Genomic DNA, 24,214 nt, shown 5'->3' with positions numbered 1-24,214 from the left:
CAATAAATAAATATAATATACTTTAGCAAATTATAAATGGTTCAAGAAACTCAGAAAGCCAGGACTATGAGTACATCTGTTGTTTTTGTAATCTTATAGAGTTCTATATTTGCAGCCCCCAATATTATCTGTTTAGCATTTAGCCGTTTTATGTGACATGATAACAGACCTTCAGATGACTGAAAACTGCTACACTATTTCTGAATTCTTGAGCTACATGAGGCTGCCCCCTGAATAACACAATGTAGGCATTGTATTTTTGAGGGAGGAATAATGGCTAGGTTGCAAAGAACCATGTGACTAGTTCCACACGCCCAAGAAGTGGGCATGTTCTCAAAAAGTAGCCCCCTAATGCTACTGAGGAAAGTTTCATAAACTACTAGTGATATGGCATGATAGTCTGTTTAAAAAAGAAGTTCACAACTCCTACTGGGCAGGTGTAAGCCCCTAACCATGTCTAGCTCTTACAATTCCAATGCATGTCTTTACATTTCAATTTCTGATTTCTTCCTTCCTTCCTTCTTTGGCTTTGGTGGAAATTTTGGGTTTGGATAATAACTTGCCGGGGTTCTTTGATGTAATAAGGTTTCACTAAGGATCAAATCAGGCATGACAGAAACCAATCCTTTTGTGTATACAGTCACAGACCAGCAAACAACCCCAATACAGGTTGAACAAAAGAAAACAAGCGTGTGAACATAATACAATAAGCACAATTGACATTAAAACTATACCTAACACTATCTACCAATACTGTACAGAGTGAGTTTGAACCCCCTACTCACAACCTGTACCGGCTATGAGGAAACTAGTACCTGTTGTCTAATTTTATTTACAAACAGACAGAATATAGTGACATTTTAGGAAATCTCATCTTTCTGGTTGGACAGCAAAATACATAAAATAAAACTGTGTGGCCTGGAAAATTAATTAAAATGCTGATGAAATTGGTGCAAAACACATGTGGTGTTTTGGCCTTTGCAGAGAGATGTAGCCATTGCTGCTTAGGAGCTGGGGGAGACAAACAATAAAATGAGCCATAAATAACAGGTGGTAACGACAGAAGACTATTTCCATGTTTCAGGTGGGAGGGAGAGAGGAAGAAGATCAACTTCCAAATACACAACAATGCTAACTGTGCATGTGTGTTGAATGGAATCCTTTGGTTGTTTCATTATTTTGTTTTTAATTTGTACTTCACCACCCCTGGAGTCTCAGCACAAAAACACAGTATAGAAATGCAACAAGAATTTGACCTGGGAGACTACTACGCAGGTGCATTAGGCATATATTTCCACAACACAAGGCAGCTTACAATAACTGTCAGAAGCAATTAAAATACAGTAGAATACAAATAAAATGGTGACCTAAAAACAGTCGGCACAACTGAGGCCAGACCAGAGATATACCCTCCTAGAAGTTAGATTTTTTCTGGAAATTCAGGCTGTTAGTCATTCAAGCCATTTTCTGTCTCTACAGTTTATCCTTGGGGTGTTACTGAGCCCCATTTCTAACATTTAGCCATGCTTAGTTTTTTCAGTAAGGCCCTGAAGCATGTCCTGCTTTGGATACTTGATAAAGCATTGTGGAGAAATCTCCAGGGGTTTGTTTGAATGAGTGGAGGCCACACCATCCATGAGTGTGGAGGCCACACCATCCATGAGTGGAGGCCACACCATCCATCAGGTTCAGGATTTATTATCACAACATGCCGGGTGCCTGCACACCCAGTAGACTTGGCAAAAGTGCTTTAAACATTTACATATCTTAATGCAAACATAGGCTCACCAATTAGGGGCTTACAGCACACAGTCTGAAACAATCATAATAGAATAACATTTCAACATTATGCAATAAATTTCCCCCCAATCAGGGGCATACAACATAACCAGTTACCCAATTATTTTAAAGGTCAGACATCAGACTATATTGAGAGTGTGCACCAATCACCATTTGCCAGCAGTTCTTATGTCATCCCATCTCCTTCAATTCCCTCCAAACAGCACAATGATACATTGTGTTACCATAGCAACCCTTCAGCAGCACTGAAATCCAAACTTACAGGCCTTGCCTAGATGTTTGACTAGGCCCAAACGAGACCCAAATAAAGTTTTTCTTCATCATTCCCCGCCTTTGAGGCTCCATGTGAATACATTAAGCCTCACTTTTGCACTTCACACATCTGAAGGCATGCCTCATGTTTGCGCAACTTGGTAGGAATTTCGTGCAGTTCAGCTTGAGTGAGGCAGGCATAAATAGCATCAGATCTGTTTAGAGTTTGCATACAGCATTTCAATAACATGACCCCAACATATAAAAGCCAGCGTGGTGTAGTGGTTAGAGTGCTGGACTAGGACCGGGGAGACCCGGGTTCAAATCCCCATTCAGCCATGAAACTAGCTGGGTGACTCTGGGCCAGTCACATCCTCTCAGCCTAACCTACTTCACAGGGTTGTTGTGAAAAAGAAACTCAAGTATGTAGTACACCGCTCTGGGCTCATTGGAGGAAGAGCGGGATATAAACGTTAATAATAATAATAATAATAATAAAGCAATGGAAATTAGGATAATAAAACAAACTGCTAATTTTTTCCTTCCCCGGGCTCCCGAATCTGGCAGCCAAGACCATGAACCGAGACCAAGTATCCCCAGTGTGATCTGGGGGTACATAGACCACTTGTTGGGTCTTCTGCATATGGTCAAAGGTTTCATCAAAGTTGTCAGGAATATATATACAACATTCTTTCCCTACAAGGGCACAAACACCACCCTTAGAAGCCAAGAAGTAGTCCAAAGCCAATCTATTTTGCAGGGTCATTTGCCTAATCTTCCTTTGTTCCTTTGCCAAAGAAAGAAAGGCTTCTCCTGTTTCATTGACCAAAACCTCCACTACTGCCTGGAGCCTAATAACAGCACCTCCAACTCTGGCCACTCCTACCGGTGGGAGGAAGGACCATCCTATTGCATCAGCCACTGTTAAAGGGGTTCTGTTGCCCACTATATCTTGGGCAGAGCCCAAATCCCGCTGATTTCGCATTCCTTCTTTAGGATAGTGTTGGGTAATTGTAACTGTAGGCCATAACTGGGCTACATAAGATCTTCCAGACCAGTTTGGAGGTAAAGTCCTGTAGGTTCTATTGCCACATACAAAAGAGTGTCCCACCAGGGCCATATATCCTGTGTTGCAGGTTTGGATGTAGAGGGCTATCTGTTCATAATAGCCTTGAATGGAGTAATCAAAAGGAATGACATTTGGTTTGTAAGAGTCGTTTATGTTAGCCCCATTCTTTACAAAGGTGACTTCACAGGAGCTATTTCTCACTGGATAACCTGTGCCATTACACTGGAAACAAAACTCTCCTTCCTTAGGCTGCACATAGAGGCACAAACAAGTCTCATCTTGCATATCTGCGCAGGTGGTATTTGGCTTCGTTCCCCATGTAGCATAATCATAAGCAGACAGTTCAGTACTATTTAAAGGAATAGGGATCATGGGTAACCCCCCTTTGGCATGGACAGGCATGTGATGACATACCCAGGAAAAAGAGACGTGTTGCTATCAGCGTTTAGCTGCAGCTTTCGGACTTGATTTATAGCCGGGCTTAATTGCTCTCCACCTTTGGCCAGCTGATACAGATTCAGGATTGATCTGGCTTGTGGAGCAGGCGTCTACTTCTCCTGAGTTCTTCCACCTGTTCTCTGCGTCTCATCAGTCTTCTCTCGCGAGCATGCAAAGGTGCTTCACCGTTTACCTCAGTGTCCTGCTCTCCATTCCCTGTCTATGCTATCTCTGATGGTTCCGTTTGTCCTGAAGCTTCGACTGGACCTGCCTCAGGTATCTGCTGTGGGCTGACAGCCGGACTCTGCCCTTCAGGTTCCCCTGCAGCTGCTGGTGGACTGCCAGCTTTCCCTTCCTCTTCACTATCTGAGGACAGAGGCATGACACCAGGTTTCAAAGATGACAAGCCTCAGTGCTTGGAGGTATATGAGCCTCTTTTACCTGTGAGTGGAGAGACATAAACACTTTAGGCAGGTTTACACAAAACTGTACAATATCTTGGTCTAGCTGGACCAAGCTGTCCTGTACTAACTTTACCCCTGGGTTCGACTCCCACCCTTAGTGGCCTTCCCATCACAATTTCATGGGGTGCTAATCCATGTTTTCGATTTGGAGTATTTCTTATAGATAAGAGCACATAGGGTAGGGCATCTGGCCAGGGCAGGCCAGTCAGTCAGTCCTTTATTACGGTCATGGACCAGTGCATAGCTAAAACATACATACTTACATGCTTACATATAAGAAAAGAGACTCAGCATAATAAAACGGACAGATTATAACACAATAGTACCAAGTTAAAATTAGAACAGTTATGGTGAACTCCAAATAGGTCTGACTGAAAACCTTATTAAGCAGAGCACCCTCCATTGCAATCATGAAACAGGAATCACAGGAGAAGGGAAGAAAAAAACAACAACAGAACATTATTGAAAACCTGAGCAGATGGTGCAAATGATATGACAATACCTTGCCATTTTGATGATTAGGTTATCATCAGAACTGGACAATAAGTACTTCAAATAGAAGTCATCCAAGTGCCCGGGAAAACATTGCAACAAAGGGGACACTAATCTTAAGCGGGTGTCCCTGTATAAGTTACAATAAAGTATGGCATGCGCAATTGTCTCCACTTGACCAGACCCGCAAGGGCAAAGTCGAGCAGAAAAAGGGGTACCTTTAAATCTTCCCTCCATGACAGCAGATGGAAGTGCATTAAGACGGGCGAGCGTCAGAGCACGTCTAAATTTGGGGAAGGTAACTAGACTTAGATTGCTAGCTGGTTTAGTATTGAAGATTTGATCCCCTAGAAAGATATTCTTAGGCAGAGAAGCGACTTCTTCCTGCAGTTCCATGTCCATGATACGTTGTTTAATCTCAATCCTGGCACGATCATATCCCAATTTTATAATCTCATCCTGAGAGAAACCATAGTGAGCCAATTTGTCAGCAATTTGGGTCTGCCACTTAAATTGGAAACAATCAGTCTTAATAAGGGGGGCCAGTCCTACGCAAGAGAAGACAAATTTTAACCAAAATAATATGATAGTCCTCCAATAGCAAGTTTCCAATCTAATCATACCCACCTCTCATCTAAGCGCAGCATTGGGCACGCATCGGGGGACTAACAATATAGATCTCAGAAATTTAGACTGCAGGATTTCTAAAGCCATAAAGTTGCTGACAGGTCCTATTTGGGCTCCGTACAGCACTTGGGAGTGGACTTTAGATACAAACAGTTTAACTGCAGCGGGGATGTAAGAAGCCCCCTTTGAGAAATGGAAAGAGGTAATAAGGTTCGTGGTTGACTGTGCCATCAGCAATGTGGATTTGAGGTGGGCATTGCGTGAACCTGATGACTGAAAAACCACTCCTAGATATTTGAAGGAGTTGACCTGTGCAATCCTGTGGCCATTGATGGACCAACAATATTGCCTAGGTCGTTTGGCAAAGACTAGGACTTTGGTTTTTCCATAATTAATCTCAATGGACTCTTGGGAGCAAAATTTTGAGAGGAGACCCAAAGTACGTCTCAAACCAATTGGGGTTTGGGACATGATTGCCATATCATCTGCATATAAAAGAAAGGGAGATACATGTTTATTTGCTATTTTGGGAGGATGCGTAGAAGTTATAGATACAAAGGAGACCACCGAGTTAATGTATAGATTAAATAATAAGGGAGCCAGGATGCAACCCTGCCTCACGCCCCTGTATGTAGGTATCGCAGTCAAAAGGGACCCTAGTGCATTGCAGCGAACTTTCAGAAAGGCACCTTCATACAAGGAGGAAATCAATAATAGCAACCTTTTGTCTATCGAGATATCCCACAGTTTACGCCAAAGCTTTTCACGGGATATAAGATTGAATGCGGATTTAAGATCAATAAAGGTGACATAAAGTCCGGAAGCTGGCTTACTATAATATTTTTCAGATAAGAGTTGTAGAGTGAAGGCGTGCTCCAGGGTAGACTGGCCTGCTGGAAAGCCAGCCTGCTCCGGGGCCAGAAAATCATTTGTTTCAATCCAATCCACCAATTTATAAAATAGATGTTTAGCATAGATCTTACTAATCACATTTAGAAGGCTGATTGGGCGATAATTTTTAGGGTCATCTCTGTTGCCCTTTTTATAAATGAGTATAATAATGGCTACACCCCAATCACGGGGGATATTAGCCGTAGAGTCGATGTAAGAAAAGAGAGAAGCAAGCAGGGGTACCCACCAATCAAGATTAGAGCGCAGCACATCAATAGTAATAAAGTCGCTTCCCGGGGCCTTGCCTCTAGGAAAAGATTTAATAAGCCTTTCGACTTCGGGGCACGATACAGGGTCCCAACTGGGAATCACAGTATTATTTAATTCGTTGATGATATTAAAATCCATCCCACTAACCCTTTTATAGAGGGAACGAAAATGCTCTTCCCAGGCAGCAGCTGAGATACAATAAGAGGGGAGGACAAAGCTTTGCCCATTATGGGTGAGATCAGCCTCCAGAAGATAACTTGGTTCTTTGATCTAGCCGCCTCAATTAATTTGGCCCAGTTTTCTCTGGCGGCTTTAAATTTCTTATCTCTAATTAGCTGTTTGTATTGTGATTTTTTTTTTTTTTTTTTAGATCTCCTGCTTAGAGATTAACGAGGGATCAGCAACATGGCTTTTAAAGATCCTTACCAAATCCCTTTTTGCATTCAGGCAGTCAAGATCGAACCACGGCTTAGATGGAGCCTTGAGGTGATTACTAGAATGAGATTGAGATTTAACCAGCACAGGAAGTAAAAGAGCCAAAATACCATGATAGATGGAGAGAGTAGAATCCCTCTCCTGAATGGTATGTGGGGCTAATATCGCTTCTCGCAAACCGCTAGCTTTGTCTGAATTCAGTATTGCAGAGAAACGAAAGGCGCATTCTTCTGCCCATTTAGCTCTGAGGGGCCCATGCTCCAATTCACCAAATGGATTGAGCCAGTCGACCATAAGCATAGCTCAAAAGGAGAATGGTCACTTTCCGGGCGAGGGACCACCCGAAAAAAGCTGACAAACGAAGCCAAATTACGTGAGATAGCCATATAATCAATCAAAGAAGGATTGGAACCAGACCAATGGGAGAATTCAGCAGGAAAATCTGTTATAACGGAGCCATTAAGGAGATGGAGATCCTCCTTATGGCATAGGGACAGGAGATGGAAACCACTGGTATTAGACCTGGGGTCCTTAGAGTACCTTGTAAGCAAGGGCAATGGAATAGGGATATCGACAGGTTGGTAATGAAATTTATTACAGAGAGTGTCGTTATCAGAACCCAAACGAGCATTAAAGTCACCAGCAATTATCACAGAAGTCCCCAAAAAAGCTGCTCGAATAGAAGCTATAAAGGCCTCTAATTTATGCCATATCTCGTCTATATTTGTACAGGAACCAACAGGAGGTACATAAACAGAAATTGCTATTATATTAAACGTTTTCAGGCTAATAAGTACGGCAAGGGCTAGCAAATCCAATTGCCCAATTAGGGACACTTTACCCCTGAGCATGGTGGAAGTAAGAATTGCCAACCCCCACCCCTTTGGCCTACCCTTTCCTCTACCTGGTACTGCATCTAAAGAGTGCACCAAAAAACCAGACAAAGAGATGTTACCAATAATCCATGATTCCTGTAGGAAAAGAATATCAAAACTGCTTATAAAGGAGCGGAAATCTGAATCACAGATCTTGTGTTTCCAACTGGCCACGTTCCAGGAAAGCACCCTGAGTTACACCGTGAACCCCACAAGTCAATTTTGTCTAGAGTGAGGGCACTCTTTGTCCAGAGCATTAGCACTCTCCAGCACAGGAGGGGATCTTCGTAAGGATTCGCAGTTAGTAGCCGATGGCAAGTCCAGCACAACAAGGGGTCTTGATAAAGATTCCTGTGTAGTGTCAACTGGCAGATCACAGAGAGGATTGGAATCCCCTTGAGAGACCAGAACATCCGAACTCTCCATAGGATTGTTAGTGGAGGACATATGGGTAGGGTCCAAGGTGGACAGTAAAGCATCAAAGCGTGGATCACTGAGCATGCCTGCCCACCTGTTTTTCTCCATCAGAGCATTCTCTTGAATGGCTATATCAACCAGCTTCAGTACCTCTGAGCTATATTTAGAGACATGAGAAGAATGTGAGATACAAGGTGAATACAGCTCTTTAGAATGAATAGAGGGATCATTAATTGTCTGAGTTGAAACAGGAATTGAAACCAAGGCATTTTTCTCTGTGTTGTTTCCCAGCGGAGCCAAATAATCCACTGTCTCAGTCAATGGTAAAGAACTCTCATGTAATTCAGAGGAGATCATATCAATGAGCTCGGGAGAGTCCTTAGGTCTAAAAGAATTAGTTGCAGCTGTAGCCAGACAGGTGAGCAGCTCTTGCCTTCCTTGTTTAAGCTCAGCCAGCTGTGAAGACTCAAAGGGAGTGGAATGTCCTTGAGAGTCAATAATGATAAGCGAATCATTTGCAGGATTCAGGCTATTAGCTGCACCGAGACATGAATATAATCTTGCATGACATAAATTGGTCTTTTTTGCTCTCTCTTTGATCTTCTGTGCATAGAGAGGCATTGGCTGGAGATCAATGAAACATCTTTGAGTTCTAATGCCATATCTAGCCTAGGTTTGAGCGAAGCAACATCGAAGGAAACCTGGCAGTTTTAATCCTTTGATAAGAATTAAAATCAGGTAGATAGTTGTAATGGACTACATCCTGATATGAAATGGAAGAGTGTGTTAAAAGTCTCAAAGAGCGAAGTATGGCTTCCTTGTGATGCCATTTAGAGTAATTTATGGGAATTCTAGAAATCAGAAGCGTGATACAATTTGATTGCAAAACATAACAAGACTTGTTAATACATTTCTGAGGAGATGCAAAGACAAATTCTTTTGTTCCCATTTGCATGGGAGGAGCCCTTGATGTAAAGGCACAATTGCATTTTTGGGGGGAATAACTTTGTCTGGAGAATTTTTGTTTACAAAACAAAGATAAAGAGTCCAGTTTCTTTTCAAGAGAATGCAGGTTTTGCAGCACATGTTTAAGGGTATTTGCAGTAAGATTACAGAACTGAGAGAGGGTGGCATTTAGATTTCCAATGTCTTGTGAAGCTTGAGCTTGAGCTATATCAGTCTGACGAGAAGCCGTAGCAGCCCTCTCATTAGGCTCTGAATCTGGGTCAACTGAAGACTCCAATGGACTGAATCTATTCAACGAAGCTGGTATATGGGAGGCACTTACTTTAGTAAGTAAAAATTCATCCATCCAAGATGGTTTAGGATGGTGATCCTCCTCCACATTGCCAGCTGCAGGACTGAGATGAGCTCTCTTCTTCCTCGTCATAATGTATGAGAGATTTGAGCAGTAAAACACAATTAGCAAAAAACCAAACAACTAAAACATTTGCCCAGGGATTAAAAGGTATAAAAAAGTATTTAAATAAAATAAAATCAATGCTATAAAGATAGGGACTAAAAAAGGAAAAAATAACAGTTACAATGATGAGAAGTGGGGGAGCTGAGGAAAACACGTCCATCCACCATCAGAGCTAAGCCCCTCCCCCTTCAGTAAATCCAGGTTTTCTTCCCTGAGTGGCCCTAGGAAGCCTTTGATAAGGTAGAAGATCCACTTGTGAAATGTTAAAATGCAACAGCTTACTCAGCAAAATCCTTGCATAATATTTATTCATCCAGTGGTTACTATTTAGGGGGGTCCATACTATTGAGAGGGGCACCATCTTTGTCTGCAGCACTCTTTCTGAAAAATTTGAACTCCCTCCCCCAGAAGACCTAAGTTGAACAGTTTCCTTCTCTGGGACTAAACTTGAAAATTGTTTGTCAACTTCCATCCGCTTCCTTGAATCTTGTTGCTTGCCACGAGTGTCTTTAGGAATTAAGAGACTTATGACCTTGGCTAAAGAGGTTTCCAGAGCTGACAGTTTCTTTAAAACGAAAAGGAACGACTCAGCTGAAATATTGTAAGCTTTTAAAAGAGTGTCACTGTCCACAGGACAGTGCTTCAAAGGAACCCGCTTCACCTCTGGAGAGTTGGTCAAAGATTCCTGCCTGTGTTAATAATAATAATAATAATAATAATAATAATAATAATTATTATTATTAATATGCTTATAAGTCCTTAAAAATTCCTGCAGAGCTGGAGAACCTTCAGCTGTTGGCAAATTTAGTAAATCAGTAGACAGTTCGTTACTACGCAGAGAAAGCGTGTCGTGTGTCTGCTCAGCTGTAATGTTTTCACACAAATCAATTAGCTCTGAGTATCTATTTTCCAAAGGTAGGTCAGTACTTACATTTCACAAAGTCGTTAAATATTGATCAATCTTTAAGTTTTTCAGCTTCTTCTTTTGCCTGTCAGGCTGCCCCTCTAAAGGAGATCTAATCCTCTTTTTGTTTTTCTTCATGTCGTGCCCACTAATCTCAGCAGTAGCAAGGGAGAGCTTGTTATTGAATGAAATACAGCACTCTAATCATAGAGGAGAGCTTGTTGTCGAGTGAAGTACAGGTCATCCAGACAGTTTGTAAAGCTCTTGGGGTAAAACTGCAATTTCATACCCCTCATCATCCTCAAAGCTCAGCCTACGTGGAAAGAAGGACCTAGGACTTGAAGACCAAACTGGCTAAGACTATCAAAGATAAGGCCGGAACGAGAGGGCAATGGGTTCCTGTGTATCGAAGCGCAAAGAGACGTCTTGCACCCCGTTGCAGAGTATTCTTAAGGGCTGGAATCAGTATGGGGAAAACTGAGCACAGGAAGAGCAGAATGACTAGGTACTGTCAGGAGTAATACTGTGGCCCTCAGAAGGCTCATATGTTTACCAAACAATTTTGCAATTGTTCTGCTCAAGAGCTGGTAAAATTGTGGAGCATCACTATGCTCAAAGGTACTCCCTGATTCGGTCCCCGAGGACTATAATTCAGAGGAAGGGATGATTGCATTTTGCTAAAATCATGATGCCTGTGTTCTGTTTCTAAGCTCAGCAGCTACTCGCTGCTTCAACAGAGAGGAAAGAGGGGGGAGCAAGGGGGAAAGTTTAGGAACGGATTCCTGTGGTTTGGAAAGAAACAAGAGGGTGTCATCTGCATATAATGCAATTTTATGTTCTTGTCCATCTACCTCGATCCCCTTAATACCTGCATTTTGCCTCACTGAGCAAGCCAGAGGTTCAAGGGCCAAGCCGAAGAGCAATGGAGATAAGGGACAGCCCTGTCTGACCCCACACTGAAGGGAGATGGGTCCCGTCTGTTGGCCGTTAGTATTGATCCTTGCTGAAGGCATTTTATAGATTGTCCGCACCCAATTTACGAAAGAGGTAGGGAATCTAAATTTCTCAAGAGTTGCCAAGAGGAAGTCTCTATGTACTTTATCAAAGGCCTTTTCAGCGTCAAGGGACAGCAGCAGAGCCTGGTCAGTCCTACGGGATGTAATGTGGATAAGATTATGAACCAAACGTATATTATCTGCTCTCTGCCGCTTAGGGATAAAGCCAACCTGTCCTAGATGTATAATTGTATGTACACAGCTATTAAGACGGGTTGCCAAGATTGTAGCAAAGATTTTGACATCAACATTCAGTAATGATATTGGTCTATAATTTTCACATTGTTGCAAGTCCCTTTGTGGTTTTGGTATAAGAGACACATTTGCTACATACATCGTTTTAGGCAATTCATGTGTATTTGCAGCTTCGGTGGCCACCTCAGCCAGTAGTGGGGCTAGGTTATCAGAGAATGTTTTGTACCAATCAGACGGGTACCCATCCTCGCCTGGAGCCTTTCCAGGTTTAATTTTTTTAATTGCTTCCTGGATTTCAGCCAAGGATATGGGTACGGCAAGATGTGTGGCTTGTGTATCAGTGAGGGTCGGAATCTGAATTTTATCTAGGAAGTTGGATCTCTTCACACCCATAGGAGGGGATATGATTGTATAGTGCTAAGTAAAAATTTTCAAATGCTGCATTAATTGCCTTATTATCAGTATGTAAATGCCCATTACTGTCTTTGATGCCTGCTATATGGGAACGATTTTGTATTTGTTTGATTCTAAAGGCCAGCAGTTTGCCAGCTTTTTCTCCTGATTCCCAGTACGTTTGCCTGGAGCAAGCTAGAAGGAAGTCAGCCTGCCTGGCATGTAATAGATTCACTTCATATTGTAGCTTCAGGAGACTAGAGTAGGAACGAGGGGCTGGGCTGGTATTGTATTCCAACCAAGCCGCTTTGAGTTTCTCTTCCCATTCTTTAATGTTCTTGAGCTGTTCCTTTTTAAAATATGAGGCAAAGGCTAAAATTCTCCCTCGTAAGTAAGCCTTAAGGGTATCCCAAAGAAGTGCCAAGCTAGTCTCAGGTTTTCTACTAAACTTCAAAAACTCTTGAATTTCAGATCCAATCATTGTAATGAATTTGGGGTCCTTTAACAGGGATGTATTTAGTCTCCAATGTTTCTGCTTCTGGTCTCCACTGTCTGTCAATTGTATTTTTAACACCACAGGTGCATGGTCCAAGATAATGAGTGGGCCAATATCACATGCAATTACCTGTTTCCCCAAAATTGGGGACAAGAGCCAGAAGTCAATCCTAGAGCTTGTCTTATGGGGTTTTGATAAGAAAGTAAAGTCCCTGTCTTTGGGGTGTAGTAATCTCCATACATTGTAGAGGCTAAGGTCCTTCATAAAACTATTTAACAGAACACGAGATTTAGATAACACAGAATGCCCTGTGCTCCTGTCCATTAGGGCAGGGATCCTCAACGTTGGGCCCCCAGATGTTCTTGGACTTCAACTCCCATAATCCCCAGGCCCAGTGGCTTTGGCTGGGGATTATGGGAGTTGAAGTCCAAGAACATCTGGGGGCCCAACGTTGAGGATCCCTGCATTAGAGCAGAGCCCCTGGTGGTGCAGTGGTAAAACTGCCGCCCTGTAATCAGAAGGTTACAAGATTGATCCTGACCAAGAGGCTCAAGGTTGACTCAGCCTTCCATCCTTCCGAGGTCGGTAAAATGAGTACCCAGAATGTTGGGGGGCAATATGCTAAATCATTGTAAACCGCTTAGAGAGCTTCCAGCTATAGAGCGGTATATAAATGTAAGTGCTATTGCTATTGCTATTAGAGGATTCAGAACCTCGTTGAAGTCTCCTCCTTAAATTAAGTTACTGTTCTCCCTTGCAAGAAGCTTAGCATGTAAAGCTGTAAAAAAGAGGGGCAATCTTCATTGGGGGCATATACATTAACCAAAAGGATGGTTTTTGGCTCAATCTGGGCTTCCACAATGATAAATCTTCCTAGGGGGTCTGCCTCTACATTAAGGGGGTTGAACATGATGCACTTATGTACTAGGATTGCCACCCCTCTTGACTTTGAAGAGGACCCCGCCCCCAAAACATGGCCCACCCAGCTCCGTTTAAGCCTGTGAATGTCTTTTGCTGCCATATGTGTTTCTTGTAGGAAGGCCACATCTACATTTTGTCTCTTTAAATACCTAAGAATTTGGGTTCTTTTTTGTGGTGTTCCTAGTCCCATAACATTGAAAGTAATTAAATTCATATGTCCTGTATGTATTAATGTATGTCCTTAAAATTCATATTTTAAGGACATACAGTGCCCGAGAATCTATAGCCCTAGCACTTAATATTCTAGACCCAGCTGGTCTCATTCGCAGGCTCACCCTTCCCGATCTTGAATCATTAAGGCCCATGACCTGGAGTCCCACAGCTAATGCCAGAGGACAAGTCTCATTCGGGAAGTTCCATTCCAGTGCATCAGCGGGGGGGAGGGGGTCCTTGTATACCATCCAAAACAGGTCTTCATCAAAACTCAACATAAGTATATTAGAAAACAGAATAGAAAACACTTGATTCGAGCTCTTGTAAAACACAATGTATGTCGGGTTAGCCATTCTAGCATTTGTAGGTGTGAAAGCAATGGTGAGAAAGGTGGTTATGAGACAGTAGAGTGGGGAAATGAAAAATAGCAAAAAGGAGAGAATTGGGGGATAGAAGCTAAAGAAAAGTGAGGAAAACATTATTAGATTTTCCAGAAGGGCCAGCTATGGGGCAAATTCCCAGTTACTACCCACCCACCCCCATCCCACATCCAGTACGACACTAACATACAACAACTCCAAACTTGGAATCAACTTCACCCTCCTAGTGATCTATCGCTCTAGCTTCCGCCCACTCTCTGCAAAGGCCAGTAGTTATCCAGGAGTAGTCTCTGTTCTTGCCATCATCGTCGAAAGGCCCGACAGCAGCCGAATCTCCAGGGTTAGTGACTTGCATCTTCACAGAAGCAGTCTTGGAAAGACCCCTGCTCGACTGTACATGCACACACAATGTCCAGATATTACCAAAAGAACAAGTCTCTCCCCGCCCAGAGGTGAAAAACATAAGATTGAACATTATGCTCATGGCAGGATATTGGTTGACCACTCCTGGGTATTCAGCAGCCCTTGACCTATTGAACATTGCATAAGCTCCCTTGGAGCCTCCAGCACACACCCGAACGATACTCAAAGTTAGCACTTTAAGCCTAAGAGGAAGAAAGAAAAACCAGCATCTCAAACTTGAGAAGAAATAGGACACATCAGACTCCTTGTAAAGAGAGAAAGGAAAGATTGCTTGCGAGAAACCCTATGTAAATAAGAGTCAGCCGTTTGCTTGCAAACTCCACAGGAAAGCTTTAGCTTGGGCCGGGTCGCTTTAGCAATGCATTCTGCCTTCCTGGATGCAGCAAAGAATGGCAGGATATTTGAAAAAGCAGGTTACATTCTTTTCTCCAGCCCAAATCCTGCAGCGTTGAAATTTCTTCCTTTGATCCACGACTGCCTTTGGGAAATCATGAAATAGATAGATCCGACTGTTATCTGGGCCCCATCAAAGAGAACCTTTCTCTCTGGCCCTTGCTAAGAGAACTTCTTTGGTTGTAAATCTCAGCAGTTTGAAAATGATGGCCCGAGGTGGAGCACCTCCTGCTGGGGTGGACCCCAGGGCTCTATGAGCTCTCTCAGTCTCAAGTTTGTAGTCATTGGGGTGGTCCAAGGCTTGATGTAGTAAAGTGGTGACAAAGTCAATCATGTTGCGGTCTCCTGAGCCTTCTTTCACCCCCACTAAACGCAGATTATTTCTTCGGTTGCGACCCTCCAGATCAATCAGCTTATCTCTAAAAGATGCCAGTTCATGATTGGTTTGTAGGAGAGGCCTCCATAATGGAGGCTCTATCCTCTACTGCTGAGATGCGTTCCTCAGTTTCTTGTACCCTGGAAGTGAGCTGTTCCATGGAGGTCCGGATTTCACCTATCTCTGCCTTAATCGCCTCCTGACCCATTTTTATGCTTTTGGTGTCACTTGCCACTCCCTAAAGAAGGGAGAAGAGGGCTTTGGTATCTACCCCTTCCTCAGCCGTGCTGTCTGAGCTTGACATCTTGGGGACTGCTTTAGTTCCACTTTTGGGGACTCCCTTACGTTTACTTCTTGACTCCAGGTTGCCGCCCTCTTTCCTTCTGTCCTCTTCTTGCTCTACTATTAAGAATGGCTGAGGGGAGGGTGTTGATGATTTATTGTAACCTGCTTTAGATATTTAAATTTGTAGACTAAGCCAATTCCTCCTCCGTAATTCTATATTGCCCACTTAAAACAATGGCAAATGATCCTTCTCTTTTTGTCCTCTTCCGTTGGGCTCTCACCTCTCAAGGAGTTATTCAGGAGAAAAAGCAAAGACAGGAGAGGATCCCACCCACCCCGCTCCAAAGACTAATTTTGAGACAGCAAAGGAGCTTTACTTGATCTCCTCCACCTCAAATCCCACAACTGTTATTCTGCCAAGTGGTGCGGCCCTCCTTCCTCCGTCTCTCCAAGTATGCAAATCTGCACCTTCCCGCTCTCTCAGAAACAGCCAGGGATGCCAACCAACTCTCTCAGGAAGCAGAATAACAATGGCAATGATAACAGTCTCTGTGTCCCAGGAGATAAGGAGGGAAGAGGAGATAAGAAAGATTCGGCTGGAGGGGGAGGGAGAAGCGAGGAGGACCTGTTGCTCGATAGTCCCTTGTTTGAAGTCAAATATAGCAGGGGCTGGAGCTTCAGCAAGCCATCTGATATGCGAAATAGGTAGCTACAGATGTGAGCTTTCTCTGAAGGTGATAATCAGTACTTAACGAGCTCATTAAAGGACCGGATTTTTAGGATGCAGGTGGGGGCCCACGGAGCACACGGGGAAGCCGCCATTTCAGCCGGAAGAGCCCACCGGAAGTCCAGGGGGCTACTTTTTGAGAACGTGCCCACTTCTTGGGTGTGTGGAACTAGTCACATGGTTCTTTGGAACTTGGCCATTATTCCTCCCTCAAAAATACAATGCCTACATTGTGTTATTCAGGGGGCAGCCTCATGTAGCTCAAGAATTCAGAAATAGTGTAGCAGTTTTCAGTCATCTGAAGGTCTGTTATCATGTCACATAAAACGGCTAAATGCTAAACAGATAATATTGGGGGCTGCAAATATAGAACTCTGTAGGATTACAAAAACAACAGATGTACCTATAGTCCTGGCTTTCTGGGTTGTAACAGTAGTTCTTTTATTGCAGCCATAGGCTAAACAGGCTTTCTGAGTTGCTTGAACCATTTATAGTTACCTAAAATATATTCTATTCTACTTATTGTTATGTATTATAGAACTATTGTCTAAGGATAGTATGATGGGCTAATGATTGATTGATTGATTAAGTGCCATCAAGTAGCTGTCAACTCTTCGCAACCACATAGATAGATTCTCTCCAGGATGACCTGTCTTCAACTTGGCCTTTAATGACTCTCATTGGTGCATTCATTGCTGTCGTAATCGAGTCCATCCACCTTGCTGCTGGTCGTCCTCTTCTTCTCCTTCCTTCAACTTTCCCCAGCATTATGGACTTCTCAAGGGAGCTGGGTCTTTGCATAATGTGTCCGAAGTATGATAGTTTGAGCCTGGTCATTTGTGCCTCAAGTGAAAATTCTGAATTGTTTTGTTCTAGGCTGCATTTGTTTGTTTCCCTAGCTGTCCATAGTATTCTCAAACGTCTTCTCCAGCACCAAAGTTTAAAAGCGTCAATGCTTTTCTATCTTTCTTCTTCAAAGTCCAGCTTTCGCATCCATAGAGTGTCACGTGAAAAACCATTGTCCGAAGGATTCTAATCTTTGTGGATATAGACACGTCACGGCATCTAAACATCCTTTCCAAGGCATTCATTGCAACCCTACCAAGTGCTAGTCTGCGGCGTATTTCTTGACTGCTGGATCCTTTACCGTTGATGGTTGATCCTAAAAGGTAGAAGCTATCCACCACTTCAATGTCTTCATTGTCAATTCTGAGGCTGGTTGCTGTACCGCTTGTGCCATGATGGGCTAATAGACTGTAATTAATGGCCTGGGTTTTGGTAGTGTCAACCTTAACACAAGTATCCTCATGAACTGTGCTTTAACTATTTATCTGGCAAATTTGTTTGTTAGTCTAGCATTGTTATGGAAAAAGGGTTAAGAATATTAAACATTTATGGGAGCTAGAATTCTCATTCCCTCTAATAGTGAATGCAGGTGGTTGAATGTCTTTCAAAAAAGGACTACTCAAGAATGAGTGGGGAGCTCCCTGGGTACATAGAACAGATAAGCTTGTAAACGGAAAGAAAAACAAACAAGGGGGAGAGAGAGAAATATCAGAAGAAAACCCAAATGGCCCTGTGACCTCTCAAGAGCTTGCATTTCCAGGGCTTACAGAATGCTAAGAGCTCTTGAAGGGCCTTTCTCATTTTCGCCAATGTGGCCTCATGATGCCATCAAGCCAGTGTGGCTGCCATGCCTGCTCAGTGAGGCAGTGACATCCTGACCCCAGTGAGAATAGGTGGGCCCTTTTAAGGCAGACTTGCTCTCGCTGGCATTGGGGAAGCTCTCCCTCACCAAACAGGCACAGCTGCCAGCAATGGCCAGTGCAAGTTGTGGCTGAGCACCCAGTAGAGGGAGGGGGCAGGTGGCCCCCAAACACGTGCAGCCCCCAAACATTCAACCCCCTGTCTGCATTGTAGCTATGACCCTGGCCAGGTGCCAAGCTGTTTAGTGTTTACTATACACTTTGAGTTGTGCCCAGAAATTTAGTTATTCTGGAAAATATCATGTTGTGTCCAGTAACAATGAAACCAAGGGTCTTGGGTGAGTTAAATCAACAAAGTTATGTGTATTCTAACTGAAAATAATATTTATAAATTATTGCATTATCGGGGCTGTGCTTGAGGTACTCAAGCATTTAAATCTAAGTCAAACTCACAATAGCCATTCCTGCAAACATATAAATGAGAGATGTAATAGTTTTGTTTATTACATTTCTACAAGTGCTACAACAAATAAAACCATCAAACAACAGTTAAAGCAATTAAAAGTTTTTTAAAGAAAAATATTATTTGTATTACACAAATTTTTCCATGTTAAAACAAATCATTACAACAACAAGGTGGGGATATGAAAAAAAAAACAAAAACAAAAACAAATGGGAAAGGAGGATGAAGGGATAAAGATAATTATCAGTCTGGAAGAAATTACACAAATCTAAATACACCTGCCGAATCTTGGTATGAGATTCTTCTTTGAGCGTAGAACAGTAAGTTGTGAATTCAGATGAAGCCAGGTCAGAGAAATCTTCCATCCACTCAGTGCTCATTAACCTTTTTGCCACTCGTAGGCAACCAAGGATTTGCCACCCCTCTCTGTTAAACTCTCAACACGAAAAAACTACTTTGTATATAGTATTCCGTGCATCACATGCAGAAATGAAATTCAACAGAGCCAGCCCAGCGCTTCCTCAACCTCCTCCTCCTCCTCCTCCTCCTCCTGAGTCTCCTTTGCATTGGTCCTCCAGCATGGCAGTTGACTGAGGCTGCTGAAGCAGCAGCAATAGGGAGGGAAAGCTGGAGTCAAATTGAGCAAGGTGGTGGGGCACGGGCTGCTGAGTGGTCTCTTAGCCTTCTGCTTCTCCCCACTCGGGGTCTTCTCTCCTCCTATTTCTTCTTCTTGCAATGGGAGTAGCGCACTGCAGATTAAGCAGCAACAGCTACGATCTCCGGCAGCATGAGGCAAACAGACAGTCCCTTTGGGGAAGTAGCAGTAGCAGCAGGCAGCACAGCACCACTGCCGCCCTGCTCTAGGGCTGGGAGCTTGTGCTTGGCCCCATCCAGGACTTCAAGCTGTTTCCCTGTCTCCTTTGGCCCCTCCCCAGCAGCCACCCCTCATGCTAGCACAACCGAGAGATATCACTGGGACCCGGGCAGAGGAGCCTCCTTGCCAGGATTCTAAGTTTGCATCTCTTCCTCCCACACACTGCCCGTCTTTTGCACCCCATCTCCGGACCTCGACGCTGACTGCCGACAACACAAGATCCATATTGCCGACAACACAAGATCCATATCGGCAACACAAGATCCATATTGTCTTAGAGTCGGGCCAATTTGCTGCCCCTCTGATTTGCCGCCATAGGCAAGTGCCTACTTTGCCTATCCATTCATCCACCCCTGCATCTACTGATAAACTGAAGGCTTGACATACTGCAAAAGAAGAGACATGATCTGCTACCACAAGAGAAGTTTCACAAGAGAAATGAATAAGAGAAGCTTATTAGATGACTAAGAAGGATTAATTACAGATTGTCACAAAATCTAAAATCAGAATTCAAAACTAGGTTGATGTAAGCAATCACTTCTTGCCAAAAGGGAGTTTTTATATTGCAACACCATATCATATGAATTGGAGAACCTTTGGCAACATCACAGCATCAATATAAGGGAGAAAGCAGTGATATGTTTATGAAATAAACATTACGGTATCCAATAGGTGGAGAAAATCTATTGGATGAGCTTCAATTAAAGAATCAGTGATCATTCATACGACCAGCCCAACAGGGGCAGGACAGGGCTACCCCAGGTAGGGTGGGTTGTGCGCAGTGCCAGGATCACTCTCGATCCCAGCACTCCACCCCAGATAGTTCTGCTTTCATTCCCAGGCTAAAAGTGAAGTCGTAGGAGGGATATGCACTTCCTACCTCATGCCCAGGCCGTGGGGTGCTTTGGCTGCCACAGCCACCATTTCCATAGAACTGGGGGGAGCGGGGGAGTGGCCCCGCAGTGGGAATTTCCCAAATGCACCATGCAACTCAAACAGTGCATTGTGGGATTCTAGGAGGCCCAGTTCGCTCCCCCCTGCTCTTGATTCCCGTGCGATTGGCCACTTGCCACCATGCCATTCTTCTGGGCATGCAAGTGGCAGAGCCAGGAGGAGCCACCATTCATGTGGGGGAGGTCAGGTGGGCTCTTGCCTTCTCCCCAGTCCCAGCTGATTTGGTCGTGTGAATGATCTTCTAGTGTAGAGGATTTTTTGCTTCCTAGAACATTGGTCCATTCGACTGGAAGGATCTGGTGAGCCAGCGTGGTATAGTGGTTAGAGTGCTGGACTAGGACCGGGGAGACCCGAGTTCAAATCCCCATTCAGCCATAAAACTAGCTGGGTGACTCTGGGCCAGTCACTTCTCTCTCAGCCTAACCTACTTCAGTTGTGAACCTACTTTCAGTTGTGAAAGAGAAACTCAAGTATGTAGTACACCGCTCTGGGCTCCTTGGAGGAAGAGCGGGATATAAATGTAAAAAAAAAAAATAATAATAATATCTCCTCATGTTGCTCGGCACATAGGAGCAATAAGTCAGACTTATCATGTGACGTATCCACGGTATATGGATATGTTTGGTTTCAGCAGGTCAGCAATGCAAATGATATATTCTAAAACTTTAGGGACCTCAGAAGCACTTAGAATCTGGAAGTTATAGTGTGTTTCAGCTGCAGGTATTGCTATTGAGCTGTCAGGGGCAGATCATCCTGTATGCAAAAGGTGGGAAATTGTGATCGATGTCTAATATCTGGTCAAGAGTTAGAAGATGATTTCTGGCCCCATTATTATCCATAAACATAATACAAGATGTTTTGACTGCAGGATTATATCAGAGAGTCATTTTGTCATGTAAGGATCAGAGTCATTATGTCAGCCCAGAGCATGAACATGCTTCTCTCAAAGTCTTGATGGTAGGAGAACAGGTAGCTCCAGTCTGTTAAAATCTGGAGCCCAACACAGGTCTGATTGATAGAGGCTAAACATGCAAACCTCAAGAGTGGACCATGCTGAAGGGTTGGGAAGATCATATTTTAATTTAAAGATCCAACTAAGCCAATTTGTTCTATGATGTTGTAAGATAGCTGAGAAATTAAGATCCCCTTCTAGGACTGGTAACTGTAAGCTATGAAGGGAAAAACTGAGATTGTATGTATGTATGTATGTATGTATGTATGTATTTAGTAAATTTGTATTCTACCCACTACCAAAGTCTCTAGGTGGTTTACTGCATAAAACAAACCAAGAATAAAACAAACCAAGAATTTACTGGTTAAAACATAAAACCAGATTAAAATATCCATAAAATCATTATGCCATATAAAGTGGCAGAAAAGCTTGAGAAAGTGTCTGAAGGATCTTTGGGGAATGAATAAGAGGAGACCCCTTAATACATAAATCAAACGGGGAAGAAGATTCATTTTAATTATGTTTATTATGTTTATGTTTAACATCCAAATGATGTTAGCTAAGGAGATCCATGTATCCACATCAAGTTTCATTTGAGTGAAAATTTATTTTGTTTACAAAAACATAAAACAAAATAAAACAGACATTTTAAAAACAATTTAAAACCACAAGTCTATTCTTGGCAAAGGTTTTGCCTCAACAGTTTTATGGAGCTCAGTTGGGCATAGTTAAAAATCTTGACCCGTTGGAGGCACTGCAGTCAAAAATTTTAAGAGCTGTACTGGCTGTTCCCAGATGTGCCCCCACGGTGGCTCTGAGAAGAGAGGTCGGAATGATTAGGCTACAGACATGCTTATGGAGAGTCATTATTCTTTACTGGTTAAAAATTTATTATTTGCAGGAGGGTTTGGTTGCTTTTCTAAAACAGGACTCCTTTAAATTTAGATGGCACACTGAGGCCATTGATAAGCTGGCCCGCTGTGGCTACTCCTTAGAGGCCATACAGGAGCTTGGTTATGACAGAGCTCGTATCCAAATTATTCAACGCCTAATGGACATTGAATTGCAATATGAAATTTCCCAGATATCTAAAAGATCGTTCCTGGGTGACCAATTGAGTGGATTTAATTTGGCCCTCTATCTCCAGGTAGTTACGATTCCTGAATATAGACGAGCCATGATGCTGGCCAGGTTGGATGTCCTTCCGTCTGCAGTTCTGTTTGGTAGATATGCAGGAATTCCCCTGGTGAATCGTGTATGTCCTTGTGATAAGAGCTGTGTTGAAACAATAGCACATGCCTTTTTACATTGAAGCTTCTATGATGAAGCCAGAGGAAAGCTACTTTCTCCCCTTCTGATAAATTTTAAGGGAAGAGCAGATGATGTTTCATTGAGGTTTTTATTTTCTCTATGTGATGAAGATAAAATTAGAACTGCGGCTAAATACTGTTATATTCTTTGTAAAATATGTGCTAATGTATAGTTTATGTTTTTATGTCTGTACCTGTAATACTGCTGGTCAAGGACCGAATAAATATTACGTTCACGTTACAAAGGAAAGGTGTCATGGGAGGGTAGGCAGCTTAGCTTCACTGCCAAGGTCCATCAGTAAGTCACCTGAATGGGAGAGAAGAGAAAAAGAAATATAATGATGCCAGCACCATTTGAGTAAGGAAAGTGTTAGGGATGGGAATCGCTGTAGAACTCCTAATGTACTAAGTGGAGGAGTTGTATGTGGAGCTGGTGTTAGCATTCAGGCTCTCAAAGCAAATAGTACCGTCTGCTTCCAAAGCAGTGGGTTCTTTCACAGAAAGAACCCTGTTGGACCTATGTCATGGCTGGTATTTTTTTCTAGAATAGTCCTGTGGTAGTAATCATTTGGGGCCACAGCATATAAAAGATGCAGCTAGAAAGCAAGTCATTGCCGTAGCTTGTATTAAGTGCCATGGAAGTTAGTTAGGTGGGCTGCTGAAAATTGGCTCTGAAAATAATCCCACGTTAGTGGATTCATTTTCTAGATAAGCATCCACATTCAGAAATTTCGCCGGAATTCTGCATTAGGTCCACATTGAATTTCTGGGTCCTGGCAGCAGGAGGAGAGGGTGGCTGGGAGGGTTACATTCATAATAGGACTACTAGATTTAGATCTGAGGTCCCTGGATGTGGCCTTGAGCCTGTAGCCCCTGAAAAAGCGAGGAACTATAGGAATTTCTCTCCCAAAGGTTCAATCTTCCCAGGATGCACTGCACAGGTGCATGTGGCCTGAAAAGGATTGACAATGCAAGAACTTGCATAAGGTTTTCTGACTAATCAAGACATGATCCCTTGGGAAGTCTGGGTCACACACATTACAGCAATATGTTTGGGACCTTTAACACCTGAGACCAGCTAAGGTTACAGGGGATGGCTTTGGGTGGGGGAAAGGACTTCTACCTGCACTGTGACTCCAGGGATGTGGTTTTACCCTCCCCAATTCCTTGGAAATAGAGATTACCTTGGTTTTCATAGAGACCTTGGAGTTCTTCGGCAGCCCTTTGCTGTCCTTGAATTGGCGGAGACAATGCCAGATTTTCCTCCTGATTTCCACCTCCTGGAAAGATGGGGAAAATGCCCACCCCGCCAGAATCAGAGGCCCTTTATGATTACATGCCACCCCCCACCCCCACTGCCATGCAGCTTAACCAGTGGCTCACCTCATACCCCATCAGTGCATTGGCCTTGCCCAGGAGGGAGTACAGCAGGATCAGTCCAGCCTCCTTAACCCTGTGGAGGGGATGATTAATGGCCCAAATCGTGGTCCTCAGGAAGGATCTTTCCTGATCTTTATTAAAGATCTCCCTGAAAACCTAAAATCAAGAATCAGCCTCAATTAATTCCCCTGAAGCCCAAAGATGTGCAACTTGATTCACATGCATTCAGCTCATAAGCACTGCTTCTCCTATTTTCCCTCTTCATTCCTTCCTTCTTTGATCTCCTCCACAGTCAGAACTGAGATGGCAAGGTGCTTGGGGAAGGACCTGCTCTTCTGCTCAGGCTACTCAGTAACGGACC

The 24,214-nt window shown here is 43.3% G+C and overlaps 1 protein-coding gene across 11 annotated transcripts in view; it reads right to left on the bottom strand.

Annotated features, from left to right (window-relative positions):
• Window positions 1–24,214, bottom strand: part of LOC128339312 (endogenous retroviral envelope protein HEMO-like) — a 163,645-nt gene that overhangs the window by 76,129 nt on the left and 63,302 nt on the right. For 3 of the 11 annotated variants that reach the window (XR_008312978.1, XR_008312977.1, XR_008312974.1), the window contains exons 1-2: window positions 22,668–22,711; window positions 1,951–4,000 (exon numbers count right to left, since the gene is read on the bottom strand). Coding sequence is in view for 1 of the 11 variants with exons in the window: in XM_053283002.1 (XP_053138977.1) it covers window positions 23,666–23,753 (88 nt within the window). In the remaining 10 variants the exon portion in view is untranslated. Of the gene's footprint in view, window positions 1–1,788; window positions 4,001–21,700; window positions 22,781–23,657; window positions 24,010–24,214 lie in introns of those variants that run through there. The other 8 variants (XR_008312983.1, XR_008312979.1, XR_008312980.1 and 5 more) reach the window with 7 other exon arrangements.

Source organism: Hemicordylus capensis, chromosome 1, assembly GCF_027244095.1.
Source record: "Hemicordylus capensis ecotype Gifberg chromosome 1, rHemCap1.1.pri, whole genome shotgun sequence".
NCBI classification, from domain to species: domain Eukaryota; kingdom Metazoa; phylum Chordata; class Lepidosauria; order Squamata; family Cordylidae; genus Hemicordylus; species Hemicordylus capensis.
Note: the sequence above shows the minus strand (reverse complement) of the source record. Positions and strands in the feature narration are given on the sequence as shown.